General features: G+C 36.6%; 1 protein-coding gene across 2 annotated transcripts in view; it reads right to left on the bottom strand.

Moving 5' to 3' along the window:
* Positions 1–25,415, bottom strand: part of EPHA6 (EPH receptor A6) — an 867,849-nt gene that overhangs the window by 218,315 nt on the left and 624,119 nt on the right. For both annotated transcript variants that reach the window (XM_042998967.1, XM_042998968.1), the window contains one exon: positions 23,010–23,135. In XM_042998967.1, the coding sequence (XP_042854901.1) occupies positions 23,010–23,135 (126 nt within the window). The remainder of the gene's footprint in view (positions 1–23,009; positions 23,136–25,415) is intronic.

The following is a 25,415-nucleotide window of genomic DNA, read 5'->3' as shown; positions in this document are numbered from 1 at the left end:
GCCTGCATGTGTATGGCACATTACTATGTCATTCCAAGGTAGAAGCCTCTAGGCATGGAACTGGTCAGCAGCTGTGTTGTCAGCTAAAAGGCGGTAGAGCAGTACCTTTAAAATTCAGAGGGAAAGATAATTTTTAACTTACAATTCTGTCCAGACTAATTATTCACTGTGTTTAATTGAAAAGGCATTTTCAGATATAAAAGAACCTAGAAAATGTAATTCCTCTGCAAACTCCACTGTTAATTAGGAAGCCAATGGCAAAGTGAAGATAGTAAATCAAGAAAGAGATAAGAGATACATCATGGGATACAGGAAATAATGGATCCAACTTAGTTAAGTGACCAGAAGAAAGAATGAGACCCATGCATCAGTCCAAATGGAAGCAGGAGAGCAGGCTTTACAGGAATGTAGTTAGTTATGTGTCAGAATCTGGACATACTGAACGACGCTCAAGTCTCTAGCAATCTAGAGCAGGGGTTGGCAAACTTTTTCTGCCAAAGGCCAGATAATAAATATCTTAGGCTTGTGGATAATTCTGACTCTTTTGCAACTACTTAATTCTGCAGGTTGTAGCACCAGAGCAGCTATAGTGTGTCCCAGTAAAACAGGCAAGCTGGCCTGTGACCCATAGTTTGCTGAGTTCTGCTCTAGGGAAGCTCACCCATGGATTTCCTGCAGCATTACCAACAGGATATAGAAGAACAAACCGACTTTGGAGAAAGTGGTATCATTTAAAAGGACCTACACAATCCAGCAGTCAGGTTAAGAAAGGCTAAACCTTTTTCTCTTCCCAGCTTAGCAAAAAATAATATCTGATGACCAGGAGCTCTCACATGAGGAATCTTAGCAGAAAGGCCCAAAACAATTATAACATTAGTATAGCAGTTTGAAATTAAGTTGTTTTCATATTTTCACTTTGATTATAGGCAAAAAACTATAAGCATAAAAATTAAGTACCTACATTGGTTGGAACAATATATAAAGACTTAAAGACAATATTTAAAGGTGAAAAGGTAACATCAGTGACAAAGGTAACAACCAAACTGAGAGGAGAGGTAGGTGTTATAAGGAAGCTAAATCTTTATCTGTGATAATAAGAAGTCAATAGATAACATCTAATGTCAAAATAAATATGGACATAACCATCAGAATTAACAACAATCCATTAATAAGTATTGCCATGGTGCATACAACGTGGAGCTAGAGGAGAGTGAAGGGAAGGGGTGGTGTGCTTGTGCTTTCATTACAAGCCCTTCTATTTTCTTTAATTTTTCAGATATGTGAGAGTCACTTGGTTTTAAAAATTAAAATTGATGACTAGAGTGCTGTTAAACTTCATGGAATAAAGTAAAAGTTGTCACTGTTCCCTGGTACTATGGACATTTGTTCCACCAATTGGCAAGTGAATCGTAATAGACCAATACATCAAATGTAAAAACAACAACCATACTTCCTCTTTTTCGTATTTAATATTTAAAAAATAAAAGTTAATTCTCCTCCCTCACCTCTTCATTTTTCTATCCTTAGCCAGGTATTAGCTTCTGCAATAACGGGGCCCACGACACAACAGGGAGCTGAGCAACGCTTTCTGGACTTTGCTTACAACTTTGTCAAGCAAGACATTCTGCCTACTCTTGGGAAGAACTCACTTTTCACTTCTCTCTCAGTGACATGGTCATGAGTATTTAAAAAATGGGCATTGTATGTTGAGGATTTGCTTCCCACAGGACAGAGTTCTACACTGCAATTAATCTATTTATAACTTCCCAGTTATTTCCTATATTCATAAGAGGTATAGATCATGGGGGTAAAGAAATGTTATTTACTATAGCAAGAGCATAGTGACTTTCACCTTTTTGTAGAAGTCACCATCACAACATCTGAACACAGTGTACATACTTAAAACTGAAAACTCTAAAATAGAGGATTCTGATCATATTCACAAACAAAAGACAAAACAACATCAAAAGAGCCCAGAGTGACATTCTTGGCTTGAAGATTACTAGATTCTTCTACATATATTTCAACATGTCAAATCTTCTGAATATCCTTGTGTTCTTTATCTTAGTCATTCTGGTCAGACTTGTTCTGTGTGCCTTGCTCTCATGAATCCCTGCATCCTTACTGGTTTCTCTGCTGCCAATCACTGCTAGTTGAATTCATCCTCCTCAAGACATCTGAGTGATCATTTTAATTGTAAATCTGATTGCATAAGTCTAACATTCTCCACTTGCTTTCCAGTCTCTACAGGATGAAGTCATCTCTTAGGTCAGCCTATCTTGATCCATCAATTTAGCTTCTATGCCTTTTCTCTGAGAGGCTGATACATCCTTATCATAGCTCCATCACAATACTTAACCCTGGGAATGCACAAGGTGAATTACTGTCTCATTCCCTCATTCCAATCCTACACTAGGCTATAACCCTTTTAAGGATAAAAGCCATTTAATGGATGAATAAATACTTTCATCATTTTTGTATATTATAAATTCTGTATCCATTCATTAAGGTAATGTAGCACCTACAACATGCCAAATATTGTTTAAAGGGCTAAAGGGTATAGCAGTGATTAAGAGAGACAGAGGAAGACAGATGATAAGAAAAGACAAAACAAAAATAGGGCACTTGGTGATAATTGCTGTAGAGAAAAAGCAGGGTGATGGGGAAAGAGTGTGGGAGGAAGGTTGCTACTTTATAATCATCCCTACAGGCCTATTTGAGAAAGTAACATTGTCCCAGAAGTTGGAGGAACTGAGGAAAGAGCCATGGTGTCACTGGAGCTTGTGCTCTTGAGTTAAATGGAGCATCAAGTACAAAGGTCTTGAGAAGGGAGTGCATGAGCCACATTTGAAGATGAGCAAGGAATTCACTGATTCCAAAGGGCAGTGAGTGACGGGGATGTTGTGGGAGATGAAGTTAAAGAGGTAGCTAGTAAGTGAACAGGCTTCTACTCTGAGTGAGTCAAGAAATGATTGGAGAGTTGTGAACAGAAAGTGACACAATCTGATTTAATTTGAATGCATGTATGTATTCTGTGCTATATGTGCAGAACAGAGCACAGAGAGACACAGGTGGGAGGAAGGAGGCCAGGAGAGATGATCGTGGGTTGGGGCAAGGTTGTAGCTGTAAAATGATTGGCTCTGGGACATATTCTGAAGGCAGAGCTGACAGGGTTAGCTTAAGGACTGATATAGCATATAAAAACATGTGAACTGTTCTTCAAATAAAGGAAATTTGTGATGTCATCCCAAGAATAACCTCATGATAATAGTTAATATCCACATTAATACTGGTCCTGGTATGGCAGTGGTTTTCGGTGGATCAATGCACTTAGAGTTAGCTAGTGGTGGCAGAGACAATTTATGCTATCACTACAAATAACTGAAACAGATAGTAAGTGTTACTATACACAGTCCTCATATCATGGAGTTGAGAAGTGACTATTGATAGACAGATTGACAGATGGCTGGGACGAAAGCAAAGAACACAGCCGAATTCACCTAAGAGAGGTGGAGATTGTGTTAATGAATGGTGGTTTAAGGAATGGCAATTTCATAAGCGACAGAAGATGCTATCCTTATGGAAAAAGTGTAGATTCAAATATAAAAGGTTATTTGTAATCCAGTTATGGTTGATAAGAGCATGGGCTCTGAACTGAGACTACTCTGGAGTTGAATTTGGCATTATTAAGTAGCTGGTTCACTGTGACCAAGTAATTTAATTTCCCTAATGTCTTAGTCTCCCTGTCTGTAAAATGGACATATGTGACTCTTGTGGTTCTCAGCACTGTGAGGACTCAAAGAGATGATAATACATGTAAAGCTTGCTTCAATCATGTAAACATTTAGTAACTCTTGCCTAGTGTTAATATTGAAGACAGACTACCTTTCCTGATAGGATGAAGTAAGGGAGAGAACCATAGGAAAGATTCTGGCAGGAACAGAATACCAAAGGTTTCCCTTTAAAGAAACAATTACATTAGAAAACATGGAAAGCCCATGTGCTTCAAATGATAAACAATCCTAATATACATTATATACCATCTCATCCTGTGAGTTCATTTACTCCACCATGAAAGTAATAAATAAGAAGCTATAAAATATGATATATATCTGCCTTGTTGCTGTGTCTTTCCATCTTTCAAAAAGTCAACAAATTGTTATTTGGGCCTAGTTGTGAAAAGAGACATTTGAAATGTAAGTAAGGGCTGGAAACTTGGGAAAACTGACCATTTTTTTTAAGTTTATTTACTTATTTTAGGAGATATATATATATATATATAGAGAGAGAGAGAAAACAAGCAGGTGAGAGGCAGAGAGAAGGAGAGACAGAATCCCAAACAGGGTCCACACCATCAGTGCAGAGCCCGCTGTAGGGCTCAAACTCATGAGATCATGACCTGAGCTGACATCAAAAGTCATATGCTTAACCGACTGAGCCACCGAGGTGCTCAGCACAGATTCTGTGTCTTCCTCTTTCTCTGCCCCTACTCCACTTGTGCTCTGTCTCTCAAAAATAAATAAATGCTAAAAAAAAAGATGAAAAAGAAAAGTGTGGACAACTCAGACTGGAAAAGAAAGACTTATGAGGGTCACACGTTGTCTTCATTTGAAGGGTCATGGAGTAGTGTAGGATTGGGGTTACTTTGTGTAAGTTCAATTTTGCAGAATAAGGCCCAGTATGCAGTATTCTAAGATTATATACAGTGTTATAAGGAAGCACACTTTTACTTGCATAGATTGTCAATATATTAGAACTGTTTCCCAGGGAGTGGGTTGCCTGGTGAGGCACTGAACATTTTCATTGGCCATGTTTTAATAAAGGTTGGATGGTCAGTTAGAATCAACTTAATCTCATTTGCTTCTCACAACAGTCATGATGTACTTGGCAAAGGCATTTTATTTTTACTGTTTGCCCAATAAAAGCAAAAATTCCTCTTTTCTTTAAACATTTTAAACTTTATGTGTAATTAAGGATAGAATGTCACCAAACCAAAAAGTCCATTACAATTAACATCCAAGAAACAGGGCTAGAGTTTATATATTTGTGTCAAGAAAAAGAAGCCTAGGCTTTGAAGAGAAATTAGATATAGTAAAGAGACATCAAACTAAAATCTCTCGAAATTGTCCCAAATTCCTCTTTACAATCTCCATATCTCTTCTTCAACCACTTATCTCCTTCCCCATATACATTGCCTTTTCCTCACCTTGATATTTCTTATCTTTCAAAAGCCATCTTCCTAATGCAATCTAATCGTTGAGTCTGGAATGATCTCTAGACTCATGGAATTTCAATAGTGACTTACATGTATATTTTGTTAACTTATGATGCTCCTTTCTACCTTGTCCTTTCTACCTCCTTTCTACTTCTCCATTCTGCCTTTCTTTAAAAAAATTTTAATTTTTTTTTTATTTTTGAAAGAGAGAGAGAGAGAGAGAGAGCACTCAAGGAAGGGACAGAAAGAGAGGGGGACACAGAATACGAAGCAGGCTCCAGGCTTTGAGCTAGCCATCAGCACAGAGCTGACGTGGGGCTCGAACCCACGAACTGTGAGATCATGACTTGAGGTGAAGTCAGACACTTAACTGACTGAGCCACCCGGGCGCCCCTCCATCCTACCTTTCATATTATACTTTCCTTCATGTCCTTCTTGCGCCTGAGTTCCTTTGTTATTCATTTTTGTAAACTGCATAGTACTTTAACCAAGGCAGATTACCTAGTCACTAAATAAAGGAAAACATGAATATCATTCATTAGGAATGCAAAGCAAAAATGATCATAGAGCTAAAGTAGCAAATAAATTCATAACCTGTTATCCATGCTAGGCTTAACAAATAATGATTCATTTTTCTAAAGTAATCATCTATGTGGTAGATTGTAAAACAGGACTATAAATTCTTTTCAACCTTGTATGCATGCCCTTTGTAATGTGACTTCACTGTTCCTCTCATCAACAGGGTGAATCTATTTTTCTGCCTTGTTACCTGGACTAGCACTGTGACTGCTTTGACCAACATAGTGTCAGAATTATGTTGTAGAAGTTCAGAGCCAGAGCCTAAAGATGCTTTACAACTCTTTTTCTTATCTGCTTAGAACACTGCCTTGAGACTTTCACACCTAGCCTGTTGCTGAGGGAGAAGCTACACACAACTAAATCCCCCTAGATCAACCACCTAATTGCAACATTGTCCAGTTGAGCAATCTTTCATAGGAGTGACCCTGGGTGAGACCACAAGACAAAATCCTCACTTCTAGTGGAGCCCAAAGAAAACTGCTGACCCAGAGAATTATGACTAAATTAAATGATTAATATTTGAACCATTTAGTTTTGGGATGGTTTGTTACATAGCAAAAGATAACGGACAGGCTACAAAGATAAGTCATTAGTTAAATACATAGACTGAGAACAAAAGTATCACTATGGGAACAATGAACTAATTACCTCATGCTAAATGAACTACAGTGTGACATAAGCAAATCATATAATAAGACTTATGATCTTAATTCACATCTCATTATTCACCAGTGTGGAATGATATCTTGCTAGCAGACTTTCTTGCCGGCTTTAGTGAAATAAGTTACCAAGTTGAAGAGGCCCACACAGCAGGAATCTGAGGGTGTTCTCCATCCAATAGGCAGTGAGGAATTAAAGCTTTCAGTGCAACAACCCTCAAGGAACTTTATCCTGATAGCTGTCATAGAGGTTGGAAGTATATCCTGGCCCACCTGAACTTCAGATGAGACCTTCAGATGAGACCACATCCCTAGCTGACACCTTGACACAACTTTGTGAGCCACCCTGTAGGAACTAAGCTGTGCCTGAATTCCTGACCTATAGGAACTATAAGATAATAAATGTTCCTTTTTTAAGTTGTAACGTTTTTGTTAGGTAGCAAGAGATAAGGGACAGAAATTGTTGCTGATGATGTGTGTAGGTTTTCTCATGGCTTAAGAAAATGTATCATTTTTTTCTTTCTATACAAGGTATACTCAGAGGTCCCCTATCCCCTTGGAGTACCTTTTTTTTTTTTTTTTGAAAACAGATGCCAAGTTTTATTCATTTGGGCAAATATGTTATCAATATTTACCAAAATATTCATCAAAGTTTGGAAAATTGCTAAGTTCTTTGTAAATTAAAAAAAAACTCTTCAAAATTACCTCATCTATTACACAAACTCAATAGAAAGTAAAGTTACAATGTAATCGTTTCTGTAAGATTCTGTATTTCATTATGCTAATGCAAAGGCATATAATAATTTCTATGCTTTTGGTCTGATTTATCAAATAAATTACTAACATAAGGTACTGCAACTACTATAACTCACAACTGTCCTCTATAAATATGTTCTCTACTTATACTTTATATATATTATGCATTTGATTTTATATTATATTAATTGTTTGTGCTTTAACTTACCTCCATATTAGGGTTTTTCCTGATTACCAGATGGACATAGTCATTTAAAATAATTATTTAGAAATAATCCTATATTCCTCTAGTCATTCATTTATTTACTAGTTTATTTATTTACAAGTATTTCTCAAACAACTACTACGATGAGGCAACTTGCAAGACTGGGAAATGTGTACATGACATAGCAAATATACACTGAATGACCCCCAAATAAAGTGTAGAATGTTGAAATAGAAGTAAATAAAATGAACTTAAAGTCTATAAACTTGATACGTAGCCCTATCTTTGAAAAATCAACTTATAAATTTCTTAGCTGTGCCAGGAATAAATTGATAAGACTAGTTTATAACAGTTTTACATTAAAACACTGAAGTGAAAATTTTTTTTTTTTTGGTTAAAGTCATTTTATCATATGACTTCTTAAGCTTAAAGTAAACATAAACACATATATAATAAATATAACCTCACAAGATACAGAGGAAACTAAGTTTTGAGTTTCTTTAGTTAAAAAGAAACACAGAGAGAGGGGCCAAGATGGCAGAATAGCATGGAAGTTTTTTTTGCATCTCTTGTCCCTGAAATGCAGTCAGATCAATACAAAACTATCTTGCACACCTACAAAACTGATTTGAGGATTAACACAACAATCTGCACAATCTGAATCACAGAACTTGGCAGGTACACAGCACGGAGAGGTGAACTAGGGGAGAGAGAAGCTGTGGAGGGCAGGAAGCTGTTTTTGCTTGCAGAGAGAGGACAGACATGGGAGGAGAGTATGGGAAAGCACTGCCCCACCCCCAATAAAAAGCAGCTGGAGAGAAAAGAAAGAGTATGCAAGGAACTGAACAAAAAAGGGAGAAAGGAGAGGGTTTAAATTCCATTAAGACTCTATAAACAGGGGGAGTGCAGAGTCTGAAACTCCATAGTAGTTTGGTACTTGATGGTGCTCTGGTGGGAAGGATGAATCCCTAGGATCAGAGAGCACGGTCTGAGGGGTCCTCAGGCCACATGGGAAGAGACGGCTCCCCTGCTGGGAGGACATTTGGTAGAGGCTGTGTAGCCACCCTACAGGCAGAGGTCCCAGCAGACCCCGGGGAACAACCACATTTGCTGGTGCTGGAACAAGGACATTAAGAGTGACACCTGGAGCCAGATGTGTGTTGTGACTTACCATAATATCCAAAATCTGCCGCTACATGATTGTGTGAACTTTCTCTGGGCAGGCTGGCACCTGGGCTCAGTCTATGGGCATCGGCAGCAGCATGGTCCTGCCAATGTTCTTGGGTGCAGGCAGGCACCCAGCCGTTGCTTGGTGAGACCCTCCTCCAAAGGGTCAAAACAGGTCAAAGCCACAGTCCCTCAGAAGTGAGGGGTTAGGAAACACAGCCACATCTGAGATAAAACTAAGGAGAGAGGTGCCATCTGTCAACCTGACGGCTTGGTCATGGACTGTAAATGCGGGGAGTAGATGAAGTTGGAGACAAAGGACGGGTGCGTGATTGCTGATTGGGAAGAACAGATTTCCGGTACTGGAGACTGGATGGCTGGGTGATGCCATTTTCACCCCCCACCCCCTGCACATGTGCATACACACATACAGGCCCCACAACAATCCACCCCAAAAGCTAAGCAGCACCATCTAGTGGAGAACAGAGCCATCACACTAAGCCCCACCCAACTGGGCCAACCTCGCTCTTCAAGAACACCACAAGTCTCTCTGCCTGCTTAGTTTACAGACTATAAAGTGCTTCATAGTTTGACTTCTAGGGGAAACTATGTAATTTCGATCGTCTTTCAGTCTGTTCCCTGGTCCATCTATTCAATTTTTTTTTTATTTCATTTCTTTTCTTGAATAGAGAAAGAAAAAATTTATTTTTATTTTCCATTTTTATTAAAATATTTTTCTTTACTTTTTTTCTACTATAATTTTTACTTTTTTGTAATTTTTTAAATTATATTTTACTTCCATCATTTCATTTTATTCTATTTTATTGTATTCATTTTTTCAAATTTTCAAATGTTTTCCTTTTCTTTTTTCCTCTTTTTTTTCCTTTTCTTATCTTTCTCTTTTTTCTCTAATCTATCAAGCTCCTTTCAACAACCAGAACACCTAGGATCTAGCTTTGTTTATTTGATTATTTTGTGTTGTTTTTAATTTTTTAATTTTAAAATTTTTACCTTATTAATTCCTTTTCTCCCTTCAAAATGACAAAATGAAGGAATTTACCCCCAAAAAACAGGAAGAAATGACAGCCAGGGACTTAATCAATACAGATACAAGCAAGATGTCTGAACCAGAATTTGGAATCATGACAATAAGAATGCTACCTAGCATTGAAAATAGATTAGAATCTTTTTATGCAGAGACAAAAGAAGTAAAAGCTAGTCAGGTTGAAATAAAAAATGTTATAACTAAACTGCAATCTCAAATGGTTGCCACAGCAGCAAGGATACATGAGGGAGAACAGTGAATCAACAAAACAGAGGACAAACTTATGGAAAATAATGAAGCAGAAAAAAAGAGGGAGACTAAGGAAAAAGAGCATGATTATAAGAATTAGAGAAATCAGTGACTCATTAAAAAGGAACAACATCAGAATCATAGGGGTCCCAGAAGAGGAAGAGAGAGAAAAATGGGTAGAGGGGTTATGTGAGCAAATCATAGCTGAAAACCTTCCTAACCTGGGGAAAGACACAGACATCAAAATTGAGAAGCACAGGGAACTCCCATTAGATTCAATAAAAACTGGCCATCAACAAGGCATATCATAGTCAAACTCACAAAATACTCAGGCAAGGAGAGAATCATGAAAGCAGCAAGGGAAAAAAAGTCCTTAACCTATAAGGGAAGACAGATCAGGTTTGCAGCAGACCTATCCACAGAAACTTGACAGGCCAGAAAGGAGTGGCAGGATATTTTCAATGTGCTGAATCAGAAAAATATGTAGGCAAGAATTCTTTATCCAGCAAGGCTGTCATTCAAAATAGGAGAGATAAAAATTTTCCCAGACAGACAAAAATTAAAGGAGTTCATGACCACTAAGCCAGCCCTGCAAGAAATTTTAAGGGGGACTCTGAGGGGAGGAAAGACAGAAAAACAAAACAAAACAAAACAAACAAAGAAAAACAAAAGCAACAAAGACTAGAAAGGACCAGAGAACACCACCAGAAACTCCAACTCTATAGGCAACATAATGGCAATAAATTCATATCTTTCAGTACTCACTCTAAATGTCAATGGACTAAATGCTCCAATCAAAAGACATAGGGTAACAGAATGGATAAGAAAACAAGATCCATCTATACGCTGCTTACAAGAGACCCACTTTAGACCAAAGACGCCTTCAGATTGAAAGTAAGGGGATGAAGAACCATCTATCATGCAAATTGTCAACAAAAGAAAGCGGGAGTAGCCACACTTATATCAGACAATCTAGACTTTAAAATAAAGACTGTAACAAGAGATGAAGAAGGGCATTATATCATAATTAAGGGGCCTATCCACTAAGAAGATCTAACAATTGTAAACATTTATGCTCCAAATGTGAAAGGATCCAAATATATAAATCAATTAATCACAAACAAAGAAACTCATTGATAATAATACCATAATAGTAGGGGACTTCAACACCCCACTCACAGCAATGGACAGATCATCTAGACAGAAAATCAAAAAGGAAACAATGGCTTTGAATGACACACTGGACTGGATGTACTTAACAGATACATTTAGAACATTTCATCCTAAAGCAGCAGAATACACATTCCCCAGTGCACATGGAACATTCTCAAGATTAGATCACATACTGGGACGCAAATCAGCCTTGAACAAGTACAAAAAGATAGAGATCATACTGTGCATATTTTCAGACCACAACACCATGAAACTCAAAATCTACACAAGAAAAAATGTGGAAAAAAACAAATAACTTGGAGATTAAAAACCATCCTTCTAAAGGATGAATGAGCTAACCAAGAAGAGGAAATTAAAAAGTATATTAAAGCCAATGAAAATGATAACACCACAGCTCAAAACCTCTGGGATGCATCAAAGGTGGTCATAAGAGGGAAGTATATAGCAATTTGGACCTTCCTAAAGAAGGAAGAAAGGTCTCAGATACACAACCTAACTTACAGCTTAAAGAGGTAGAAAAAGAAGAGCAAATAAAACTCCAAACAAGCAGAAGACAGGAAATAATAAAGATTAGAGCAGAAATTAATGCTACTGAAACCAACCAACCAAACAAACAAACAAACAAACAAGAAAAAAAAAACAAAACAGTAGACAGATCAATGAAACCAGAAGCTGGTTCTTTGAAAGAATTAACAAAATTGATAAACCACTAGCTAATTTGATCAAAAGAAAAAGGAAAGGACCCCAAAAAATAAAATCAAGAATGAAAGAGGAGAGATCACAACCAAGACAGCAGAAATAAAAACAATAGTATGAGAATATTATGAGCAATTATATGCCAATAAAATGGGCAATTGGGAAGAAATGGACAAATTCCTAGAAACATATACACTACCAAAACTGAAACAGGAAGAAATAGAAAATTTGAACAGACTCAAAACCAGTAAAGAAATTGAATCAGTAATTAAAAATATCCCAAAAAACAAGAGTCCAGGGCCAGATTGTTTTCCAGGGGAATTCTACCAAACATTTAAGGAAGAGTTAACACCTATTCTCTTGAAGCTCTTCCAAAAAATATAAATGGAAGGAAAACTTCCAAACTCTTTCTATGAAGCCAGCATTACCCCGATTCCAAAACCAGACAGAGACCCCACTAAAAAGGAGAACTATAGACCAATTTCCCTGATGAACATGGATGCAAAAATCCTCAACAGGATATTAGCCAATGTTGGATGGATCCAACAATACATTAAAAAAATTATTCACCATGACCAAGTGGGATTTATACCTGAGATGCAGGGCTGGTTTGATATCCACAAAACAATCAATATAATACATCACATGAGTGAAAGAAAGGACAAGAACCACATGATCCTCTCAATAGTTGCAGAGAAAGCATTTGACAAAATACAGTATGCTTTCTTGATAAAATCCCTCAAGAAAGTAGGGACAGAAGGATCATACCTCAAGATCTTAAAAGCCATATATGAAAGACCTACCACTAATACCATCCTCAATGGGGAAAAACTGAAAGCTTTTCCCCTAAGGTCAGAAATATGACAGAGTGTCCACTCTCACCACTGTTAGCCAACATAGTATTGGAAGTCTTAGCCTCAGCAATCAGACAAAACAAAGGAATAAAAGGCATCCAAATTGGCCAGGAGGAGGTCAAACTTTCACTCTTCGCAGATGACATGATACTCTATGCGGAAAACCCAAAAGATAATATCAAAAAAACTGCTAGAACTGATCCATGAATACAGCAAAGTCACAGGATATAAAATCAATGCACAGAAATTGGTTGCATTCCTATACACCAATAATGAACCAACAGAAAGAGAAATCAGGGAATCTATCCCATTTACAATTGCACCAAAACCCATAAAATACCTAGGAATAAATCTAACCAAAGAGGTGAAAAATCCATATACTGAAAATTATAGAAAGCTTATGAAAGAAAATGAAGAAGACACAAAAAAATGGAAAAATATTCCATGCTCCTGGATTGGAAGAACAAATATCGTTAAAATGTCAATACAACTCAAAGCAATCTACATATTCAATGCAATCCTTATCAAAATAACACCAGTATTCTTCACAGAGCTAGAACAAACAATCCTAAAATCTGTATGGAACCAGAAAAGACCCTGAATAGCCAAAGCAATCTTGAAAAAGAAAACCAAAGTTGGAGGCATCATAATCCCAGACTTCAAGCTATATTACAAAGCTGTAATCATCAAGACAGTATGGTACTGGCACAAAAACAGACACTCAGATCAATGGAACAGAATAGAGAACCCAGAAATGGACCCATAAACATATAGCCAACTAATCTTTGACAAAGCAGGAAAGAATATCCAATGGAATAAAGACAGTCTCTTCAGCAAATGGTGCTGGGAAAGCTGGACAGCGACATAAAAGAATGAACCTGGATCACTTTCTTACACCATACACAAAAATAAACTAAAAATGGATGAAAGACCTAAACATAAGACAGGAAGCCATCAAAATCCTAGAGGACAAAGCAGACAAAAACCTGTTTGACCTCAGCTGTAGCAACTTCTTACTCAACACATCCCCAGAGGCAAGGGAAACAAAAGCAAAAATGAACTATTGGGACCTCATCAAAATAAAAAGCTTCTGCACAGCAAAGGTCATAATCAGCAAAACTAAAAGGCAACTGACAGAATGGGAGAAGATATTTGTAAATGACATATCAGATAAAGAAGACACCCAGATGGCCAAATGACGCATGAAAAAAATGCTCAACATCACTCATCACCAGGGAAATACAAATCAAAACCACAATGAGATACTATCTCACACCTGTCAGAATAGCTAACATTAACAAATCAGGCAACAATAGATGTTGGCGAGGATGTGGAGAAAGGAACCCCTTTGCACTGCCATTGGGAATGTAAGCTGGTGCAGCCACTCTGGAAAACAGTATGGAGTTTCCTCAAAAAATTAAAAATAGGACTACCCTACGACTCAGCAATTGCACTACTAGGTATCTATCCAAGGGATACAGGTGTACTGTTTTGAAGGGGCACAAGCACCCCAATGTTTATAGCAGCACTATCGGCAATGGCCAAAGTATGGAAAGAGCCCAAATGTCCATTGATGGGGAATGGTTAAAGATGTTGGGTGTGTGTGTGTATATATATATATATATATATACACACACACAATGGAGTAGTACTTGACAATGAAAAAGAATGAAATCTTGCCATTTGCAATTACATGGATGGAACTAGAGGGTATTAGGCTAAGTGAAATTAGTCGGAGAAAGACAAATATCATATGACTTCATTCAAATGAAGAATTTAAGATACAAAACAGATGAACATAAGGGAAGGAAAGCAAAAATAATATAAAAACAGGGAAGGGGAAAAAACATAAGAGACTCATATATAGAGAACAAACTGAGGGTTGCTATAGGGGATGTGGAAGGGGAGATGGGGTAAATGGGTAAGGGGTATTAAGAAATCTACCCTGAAATCATTTTTGCACTGTATGCTAACTAATTTGAATGTAAATTAAAAAAATAATTAAAAAAAAAAGAAAGAAAAACAGGGGCACCTGGGTGGCTCAGTTTGAGCATTTGAGTTTTGATTTCAGCTCAGGTCATGCGTGGGATCAAGCCCCATGTTGGGTTCCATCCTGAGCATGGACCTTGATTAAGATTCTCTCTCTCTCTCCCCTGTTCATGCTCTCCCTCTAAAATAAAAAAAAAGTTTCAAAAAATAAAAAGAGGAAATAATTTGCTCATATACACATAGCTCTTAATGTACTGATAAAAATGAAACTTCATTTTTAACTACTAATTTTCAACTAACTCTGAAAATCATACATATCATTCTAGTTACTATGGCATTGATCATCAAATTCTGTATGGGAAGGTATTTATATCAAATGTATTTTGAGAATTACGTGTAGAGTGCCATTCTTCTTAGCCATTTCAACTAAATATAAAAACTATTTTGAATCTGATAGTCATGTTTCTGCCCTTTTACTGAGTGTTTACTGTATGACAGAGCCTCAGTATGTGTCATCTCTAAATTTTACACTAATCCTACATAATAGCTATTATTATTATTATTATTATTATTATTATTATTATTATGAAGAATCCATTTTATAGGTAAGCAAACCAAATTTCTGAGAAATCACTAAATTGCTGAAGGTCATAGAGTAAATTAATAATAATACTGTGATTCAAGCCTGGGTCTGTCTGGTTCCAGTCTGTCCTTTTTATTCATACTATAATGTCCAGGGAAAATGGATATAGCCCATCTTTCATTACATCATTTGATTTAGAATGCTATGAAATTCTTGAGTAAAAGGCACAAAAGTCTTGCCAGAATCTGCTGTTGATCTTATTTTCAGTCTAATTGATTGGGCAAAGGGGTTTCAAGAATAGAAAAGAAAATTAATCTGACCTCTACCATAAATCCTTTAAATTGATGGACAAGAACAAAATTTACATTTGAGAAGATCATCTAATCAATCATGGAGGAACTAAGCCATAAACACAAGTTTCTTCTTGTAAAAAATGAATTGTGAGACTGCATCTGGAATACTGCCCACACTCCTCTTGTCATGTTGCAAACAAAATACAATATAGCTGTGGAAGAGGAACAAAAATAATATAGGGGATAAGAGAGTTCCTTTAAGATAACTAAAAAAATAATAGATTCTAGAAGGGTTATTTGGAGGTTTGCAGGAGAATTAGCAGTGGCACCGGAAGTGAGCATTTTGCCCTGCATATTAGCAAGTACAGCTATGACCTCAAAGGAGATGGCAATAACAGAACCAAATATTAGACTGAATAAATCACTGGTTTGTCATTCACTTTTTATGTCCTCTTTGTTGTCCTTCTGACTTTCTTTTACCTGCAGATGCTTGCTGAGAAACCAACAGTTAAAACTTCCTGGACTATTCTAGGAAGAGAAAAAAAAATGGTGACTAAGCCAAGAGAAAAGAAGGCTGATAGTGGAGGCAATAATGAGTTTGTATAGATAAAGGAATAGAATATGAATGGCTGAGAGATATTATGCATTTCCACTGAGACTAGGGAAAGAGGGAAGGTCAAATATGAGAGGGTACCCTATGGGCTTACAGACACAAGGATGATTTTTTCAATGGAATAATGTTTCAAAATTATAGATATTCTGCAAGCCAAGTGTTTCTTCTAATGGTTTAGGTTCAGGACTGTCCTGAAAAAGGAAAAGCCTTTCAATGACCTTTTTCAGCCCATGATTAAAATTCAGTTTACCAGTCTTCTCATTATCTCTCAAGATATGTGTAAAATAATGATTCTATCCTAATCTGACCTGGTTCTTTTAGCCTGGGAATTTCTGTTTTACAGTCCTCTGGCCACAGTATTTCATTTTATGATGCAAAAAGTCAAAGAAGATAGATGCTCTTGATAGTCTCCTATGCAACAGAGCTGCTCACTTCATTTAAATGGAAATGCACATTTTCATGGAAATTCAGGCCTGTATTGATGAACAAAGATAAGCTGCCACTATTAAATAGAATAGTGATATACCAAAAAAAAAGTGTCCTAGAAAACTCATTAAAAAAAATAAAATTTACAGTGAAAGATAAGGAATTTTAAGTATGTATGTATATATACTGTATATATGTATATATATGTATATGCATGTGTGTGTGTATTAAGCCTAGATATTGCATAAGTTTTCTAAGGATTTGTCACATAATATTTGGATAATTACAAAGTTGAAAATCCCAGGACAAAAGTTATAGAAGACAGGCTGACTGCATATGTTTTTGATAAGCATAGTGACTTACTATGAAAAAAAAAAAAAGCACAGTGCCTCGTATAAGTAGATATTAGCCATCTAACAAACATTTCTGAGGGAACATATAAAGAAATGTTTTGGGTTATGTGTAATATCATTTCTCATTTTCTTTCTTAAAATTTTAATGCAGCTTTGGGGCGCCTGGGTGGCTCAGTCGGTTGAGCGTCCGACTTCAGCTCTGGTCACGATCTGCGGTTCGCGAGTTCGAGCCCCGCGTCCGGCTCTGGGCTGATGGCTCAGAGCCTGGAGCCTGCTTCTGATTCTGTGTCTCCCTCTCTCTCTGCCCCTCCCCCGTTCATGCTGTGTCTCTCTCTGTCTCAAAAATAAATAAATGTTAAAAAAAAAATTAAAAAAAAATTTTAATGAAGCTATTTTGGGGTTCATTTTTTAACAACCAATTTTAGAAGTATTTAATGACTCTGTAACGTGTCTCCCAATTAGAAACCTGGAAAGCATTCTTTTTTTTTTTTTAAACAGTAAAGATGCTATTTACTGCACCTTTAGATTTGCTAATTTTTCTCTGAGATAGCTCATTTGAATTACATTGATAAGCCAATTGCTCAGTGATGCATTACTTATTCTGAATAATCTTATCATTAGTTAAATTAGGGCTTTTAATATTCTGGAAAGACATACTTTTATTTAAGGAGGAGGAGGCAAATTTTAGAAAAGTAAATCCAAGCAATAAATGGCATTTGATTATGCTGGCATTAGAATAACATTTGTTATTAAAAAAAAAATAATAATAACATTTATTTATTTTTGAGAGAGAGGGAGAGAGAGAGAGAGAGAAAGAGAGAGAGAGAGACAGTGCATGAGTGGGGAAGGAGCAGAAAGAAAGGGAGACACAGGATCCAAAGCAAACTCCAGACTCCAAGGTGTCAGCATGGAGCTGGACATGGGACTCAAACCCACAGACCATGAGATCATGACCTGAGCTGAAGTCTGACACTTCAAGGCACCCAAGCATCCCCAAATAACATTTGTTCTTTAGAGCAAAACACAAGGAGAAGAATTCTAATAGGACTCACTGGACAGCAGCAAATAACAGCCTTGCACATAAAAGTCCCTTCCCAACCCTATGAAAAATGCTTAATGGTCTACACCTTTATTTATTTGAAGTATTAACTTCTTTGGCCTCAGAAATACATTTATCTAATTTCTGGATTTTTTCCAGTTTTTATATTCTCAAATTTCTCATATTTATCCATTATCCTTATCCATTATCCATATATGAGAACAGGTGGGTATAGTTTTTGAGCTCTTATACAAAAATAATGTAGTATTTGGAATCATAAAAGAACACAAATAAGCTTTCATATCTATAAATTCTCAAACATTTTCATGAATGATAAAATAATAATAAATCTTAAGGATTACAATTATTTCTAGATTGTATATATCTCTAATTGGTTCTTTCAGACTTTGGTTTATATGTAATTTATTTTCTTCACAAAATACATTTATTCTCTAAATATCCATACAGCATAAGAAATTCAATATTCTTTCATGAAAATGATTTCCTGATTGTCTTTCAGTTAAAATTTTTGTTTCAATGAGATATTAAGTATCTTTAAACTACTTAAGATTTTTTAAAATTGGGAATGGTTCCTTTTTAAAGCACATTTTGATACCTTTTATGGACACAGTGTTTTGAGTTGAAGAGTAAACTAATAGCATAGATACAATATAACACTGGTTAAGAATAGCAGCTTGGGTAGGGATGGATAAATGGATAAAGAAAATGTGGTATATATATACAATGGAGTATTACTCAGTAATCAAAAAGAATGAAACCTTGCCATTTGCAACTATGTGGAAGGAACTGGAGGGTATTATGCTAAGTGAAATTAGTCAGAGAAAGACAAAAATCATGTGACTTCACTCATATGAGGACTTTAAGAGACAAAACAGATGAACATAAGGGAAGGGAAACAAAAATAATATAAAAACAGGGAGGGGGACAAAACAAAAAAGACTCATAAATATGGAGAACAAACTGAGGGTTGCTGGAGGGGTTGTGGGAGGGGGGATGGTCTAAATGGGTAAGGGGCACTAAGGAATCTGCTCCTGAAATCATTGCTTCACTATATACTAACTAATTTGGATGTAAATTTTAAAAAATAAAAAAATAAAAAATAAAGTTAAATTGTAAAAAAAAAATGTAGCTTGGGAGTCAGTCATAGCTGGGTGTGAACCCCAGGTCTTCTACGACCTAATCTTACAATCTTGAGCAGGCCACTTAATGTTTCTTAACCTCATTCTTCACCTATAAATGAGAATAATAATATCTTCCTCATGGGGTTATTACGACAACTTTATAAGAAAATATATGAAAAGCACTTAACACAGGGTCTGAACTTGAGTAGGTGCTCAATAAAAACTATGTGTTAATCATCATCATTATCAGAATTGAAGAATCTCCAAAGGGAAGCAGCAAAAAAAAAAAAAAAAAAAAAAAGCTAGGGTAAGCATTATTATTACCAAAGGTTAACATTCAATTTCACAAGGGAGTTAGCTATTATGTTAAGACTTCAACAATAAAATACACTAAAGGAGACAGGTTAAGATGGCTTGCTGCATTCCTTGTGCTGAAGGCCAGGTGTTTATACATATATATCTCAAACCTGACGACAACCTCAGAAAGCAGGTAGGTATGCCCATTTTATAGATGAGGGAATTGAAGCTCAGAATTTGGCCCAAATCATGCAACTGTTAAACTGCAGAATCACTACTCGACTAATTTGTTTGACTCCACAGCCCTGTTTCAACTTAACTTCCAAATTCGAGTCAACTTTGGGAACTTTTCAAACTGGACCACGCAACCTTATTCAGACCAGATCTGAATCTGAAGCATGAGTTTATAGGCAGCTTACACTTTATCAACCCTCAGCTTTTATTTTCTCTTTCATCTACAATCTAACTCATCTAAAGGAACCCAAGAATTCCCAGGCCTAGTAAATATACCTGCTGCCTGCATATAGCTTCACTCTGCAGGCTCTTCTCTGCCTAGACTTGGAACATTTCACTACCCTGGAAAGTGCCCAGGACAACATTTTAAACTATTTCTTTATAAACAAACAAAAAAACAAACAAAAACAAAACAAAACACATGTAGGTCTTGTTGATTTCTCCTCAGCAATGAATGGTGAATCTCAGTATCCCCTCTATGGCTTTCTCAGTGCTTCAGTCAGAACTAAATACCTTTCCCCTGACAATTACTAAGACCTGATGTCTTGCTTCTCTCCCATCACCACTACTACAACACACCTCTCCCCTCAAGTCATTTAATTTACATCTCCAAGGGAAATACCTAATGCACACAGATGATGAGAAAATAGGAGTCTGAGAAGAAACAATCAAATAGGTGGGAAAAAATAAAGGATATAAGACAACCTAAGGAAAGGCTTTATAGTAAAGTGTTGGGCAAGTAACCAATTGTGTAATTATGTCAGAGATATTACATAATTCTATCAATTCTTCCATAGTTTGACCAAACAATGCTTTTTTCACACTACTTCTGTGACAAATGTCCACAGAATTACTACTTTTTTCCACATCCAAATAGAGTTTTAGGAACGTGACATAATGAGGTTAATTACAAAGTAGCACTGGCCAGGAATGCAAAGTGCGAAGTTATGTTACAATATAACATATGTTACAACTTTGTAACATAAAGCATTTTTATTTTTATGATTTTTTTTGAAGACAAACAATAAAAAGACAGCATATTGTATGAAACTTGAAGTAACCAAAGGTGAATAAATATAAAAAGGAATACTGGTGTATAGGATTGACTACCTGGTTTAGATATTCTTTCTTTGCCAAATGAGAAGAATCCCAATACAACTTATTAGATGTTAGATAGAATAGGGGGGATGATATTCAAGTAGTCTCTTTAACAGTCACTGCTTTGGCAATGTGTCATACTTTTTTTTTTAGGACAAAATTTATATTCTGGTTGAATAAAATCTAAAAAACTAAAAAAAATACTTATTTGTTATCATTTAAGATATTTGATATTATTTCTCAACATTATGATTTCAGACACTGCCATTTAATTTATGCACAAAGGACTACAATGGAAAATGCTTCTACTGTATCTACATGAGGACTGAACACTGCAGTATAAAAGGCTATACCACTTTTTCTTGGGGACTTGATGAAGAAAGCCAACAGTAGCATGCAATGGAATTATTTAACCTTCTCTCTTCTCTATTTCTCTGCTGTGTTAAGTAAATGAATCCCCAAACTAAATGACTATAATGCAATCACTCTTTCAATTATACCTTCAATGCCCATTGATGTGTTTTATGTTCAGCAGAAGAGAATAGAGAATCTGGTTTCATTCCAGGTTCTTAATCTTTCTGATAAGACAGACTCTTCAGCTGTGAGCACTAGGATTAAGTGTATAGGCCCCTTGTGTCAGCTTTCAAAGGGAGCTCTAGCCTTGTAGGAGATGAGATGACCCATTGTGCATAGCGAATGAAGTGATATAATGAAGGACTCTCTCCAAATGTTTCTGGAATTCCTGTATAGTGCTAGATTACTGTGTATCTGGGAAACAGAGTCCATTCAATGTGACTAGTCATACAGAGTCCTGAGTTTAGAAGGGCTCTGTCACTTGTTTAATGCTCTGATGTCACTATCTTGAAATTCTTAGTAACTTTTTAACAAGAGACTCTACATTTTCATTCTGCATTGGTCTCTGCAGATTATGCAGCTGGTCCTCTTGTGGAGAAGGGCTTTGGAAAGAAACAAGGGATGGTCAGCTTCTTTCTTTGGCCTCTGCAAAGACATGATACCTGGCTGGAATGGTCATGCTTTGTATGTACTGCTCAAAACAGTACATAACAGGTATCCAGCATCGAGAGGAGACCAATACCCCTGTTCAGGATCCAGTCTCCCTTCTCTACTTACACTTTCTCCTTCCCCTTCTTAGCTGTTTGCATGGCTGTCCAGTCAGAGAATATGTTACCAAACTCTCTTTGTGCCCAGGTAATTGAACTGGAACATTGAGATGTGAATAGACATGTTTACAAGTTCCGTGTTATTGTCTTACAGACAAAGCCAAAAAAAAAAAAAAAAAAAAGACTGAACTCTTTCCTTTTCTTTCTCACAGGTTGGAAGGCAGATGCATTGGTGTCCCAGCTTTGACCATTCAGAGGAAGATGACACACTAAGGAAAGGCAGAGCAAACAGTACAAGGAACTTGGGTCCTTTCAAGACCTCCTGAATGATCATTCCTCTGCTAACATGGACTGTTCCTTAGGTCAAGGACTTGAAAGAAGAATAAATATGCTGAGGTCTCTTTGTTATACCAACTTAGCCTCTGTCATAAGTATGAACAGAATAAGGTCTTGGGAACTAATTCACAATAGTTTTGTATTTATATAGGAGAGCTGAATAAAATAGTGTTCTGTTTGAACATTCTACATAGGGAAAATCACTAATTAGCATTGAAATGATATAAAACTATACTGAAGCTAATTTTACCCTCAATGATTTTTAGAACACTTCTGGATCCTGCAGAGCCAGTCATCAATATGAACACTAATTATACTATATATCTATAGATGTTGGGGCCTGAGTAAATCATTTATTTTATTTTATTTTTAATTTATTTTTTTTAAAGAGAGAATGCACAAGCTGGGGAGAGGGGCAGAGAGAGAAAGAGAGAGAAAGTATCTTAAGCAGACTCCACGTTCAGCAAGGAGCCCAACCAGGGCTCAATCCCATGACCCTGGGATCACGACCTGAGATGAAATCAAGAGTCGAATGTTCAACCAACTGAGCCACCCAGGTACCTTGAGGGCCTCAGTAAATCTTTAACAACTTATGAAAAACTCCTGAAGTTACATCTTCAAAATGAATTCCTGTATGACCCTAGTTTCATTGTAAGTTACCTCCATACTGAAAGAAGACTACAGGAGTTAAAAATGACGTTTGCTTAGAAAATGAATTTAGGTGCTTACATACTTAAAAAAGTAACAGCATATAGAAGATAATTTTACTTCTCCTTTCTTGAAATTTTTCAAGACTAAAACTGCTAAGATTTAAAATATTATGTTGATAACCTAGCTACAAAACCATCAAGGAATCATATCTTCAAAAGTACAGATTTTATGTTTACCTGCCCCAATGACTCTCTCAATGCGAATTCTTGAGGGATCAATCTCCTTTGCAAATTCATGAACTGCTAGGGATGGGTCTTCATATGTATCTGGATCTATATAAGTTTTAATTCCTGGGAAGCGTACTGCAAACCAACAACAACAACAAAAAAAGATTGATTTAGTTTAAAAGTATTTTAGTGATTACACATCTTGTGTATGTTTAAAACAAGGATTGACATATTAAAGTCGTCATTCTTGTTAGTTACTTCAATTCTCTTTTCTTTCTGTCCCACTCCTCCTCACCCCCCAATAAAGAGTTGAGTACTTGGAATCAAAAATTTATTTACCTGTTAATGTAAAATGACCTGGTGGTTTAATAGAGAGTGAGCTGACAGGTTCCAGAAAACATATTTATTATATTTCTGTAAAATGTTTAATCAGCTCACTAATTCACAAACAACCCATACATTTTGTACTTGATCTAGCTCAGGACATGGGGGGAAAAGGCATAAGCCTTTCTCCCAAAACCCTTTCTGCCAAAATGAGCAAGCCTGTTGGTGTCCCTCCTGGACACTTTGCACTCAGATGACAAACAGGGATGGCTGGAAAACTTGAATGTGTGGTTATTTTTTCATTTGCCACTTCTTTCAGTATCTGAAGAAATCACAGACTGTGTGTAGATATTCCTCTGTTTTGCTGGTAGGTTTCTGTTTTCCAATGGATTTCTGGCTCCCGGAGGACAGGAGATCATTTCTTATACATCTTTGTATCTTTCCAAATACCTTAGGTATGGTTTTACAGGTAATAATCACACAGCAAACCTTTATTAAATATGAATTAGTAGGGATTAAAAGATCAATGCAAATTCATGGCATAGTGAATAGGTGATACTTGGTTTTGTTGCTTTAGATTTTGAAAGCTGCATAATACCCCGAGTTATTTGTTGGCTAGGATTCCTCAGAAACATGCTCTTGCAAGAAAATTTCAAAAGCAAACAAATAAAAGCTAATGGAGTGAGTTTAGAGGAGGTGCTGAAATGTCCATTGTCAGCAGAATTTGCTTCATGAGTTCCTCTACACTTGTTGCCCCCTTACATTACTTTTTGCCTACTGTCTTCTGCTACCAGATGAACAACAATGAAAATATTAGTACTTCCCCAAATATCATCAGCAAAGCATTCTAGGTATACTTAGGCCTGACAATGATTCTGAAATACTATGCTTTATGTGACTTCCAAAGTTTAGATTGGAGGAAAAGAGAACAGATAATCTTTACCTCTGGTTCATATTGCAGATACTTTTTTACTTAATGGGAGTTGTGGTTTCAGAATGAATACTGTATAAACTCAAATCCAGTGGCTACTATTAGATGATTAGTTGTATCTAATTGGATATGTGGTGTTAACATCACCTTCTTTTTTCTTGTAAACACAATATATGTCGACTATCTGGTTACTTATTTAACTTACCCATGGTTTCTTAAAACTCGGTTTGTTATCTTTCTTTTACTTTCTTGGCTGTCTTAGGTTATTTTCATTGCTTCTTGCTGGGCCCATCTGGTTTAGTTTATGCAAAAACTGCTAGTTGGAAAGCAGATAATAAAATATCTCAGGAACATCTTTTTCCTTTGCATTTCAGTACTAAATGTCCTGCAGTGAGTCTTAAGGTTGCTCAGCATATGTCATCTATCCAGGTGTTTGGGTCCAGGTTTCTGCATCTGTTCGCAACATTTCCCGCTCATCCCATGGCTGGCAGTGGCTGTCTTAGCTTTCCCTTCTCTGCCAGTGCAGTGAGCCTCAAACGTATTGTAAGAAAAGAGCAGCCAGGGACACCTTGCTAAAAATGCGTATGTCTTGGCCCTACCATGCACCTTCTGAGTCAGAACTCTGGCGAGTGAACATGGAACATCCTAATACAGATAGTCCTCAGACCACTGACAAATCCTGTGAGCCTTAGAAATAGCCCTAAACCGTCCCTCTAGTTTGTAATTTCCTCACTTAAATCCTTTCTGCCTCCTTCAGAAAGTGATATAGATTGAAAAGTCTCTTACTCCTTTTGCTCAATCTGAAGTAAAAAAATGAGTTGAAAGAGTTAAACAGCTTGCCTCACACATTATTTCTACACTGTGGTTAATTAGAGAACATCCCTTTCTGAGATGTTAATTCAGCATCTCACGACAGAGAAACCGTCTTGACAAAGTAGTTTGCCATTTGGAGGTGGAGGTGGAGGTGGGTGTTGGGGAGGAGAGGGTGGCAATTATCAAACCAACTATAGTGGTAATTATAGCTTGCTTGGGAAGAGATTCTACAAATGAATATAACCTTGTAGTCAGCTCAAGGATTTCATACATATTCTAAAAGTTAAAGAGCTGATTTTCTTTTTTAGTGTTAATGAATTGTAAATTGATTTGTTATATGTTTAAAT

This window comes from Panthera tigris, chromosome C2 (assembly GCF_018350195.1).
Source record: "Panthera tigris isolate Pti1 chromosome C2, P.tigris_Pti1_mat1.1, whole genome shotgun sequence".
In the NCBI taxonomy this organism is placed as follows: domain Eukaryota; kingdom Metazoa; phylum Chordata; class Mammalia; order Carnivora; family Felidae; genus Panthera; species Panthera tigris.
Note: the sequence above shows the minus strand (reverse complement) of the source record. Positions and strands in the feature narration are given on the sequence as shown.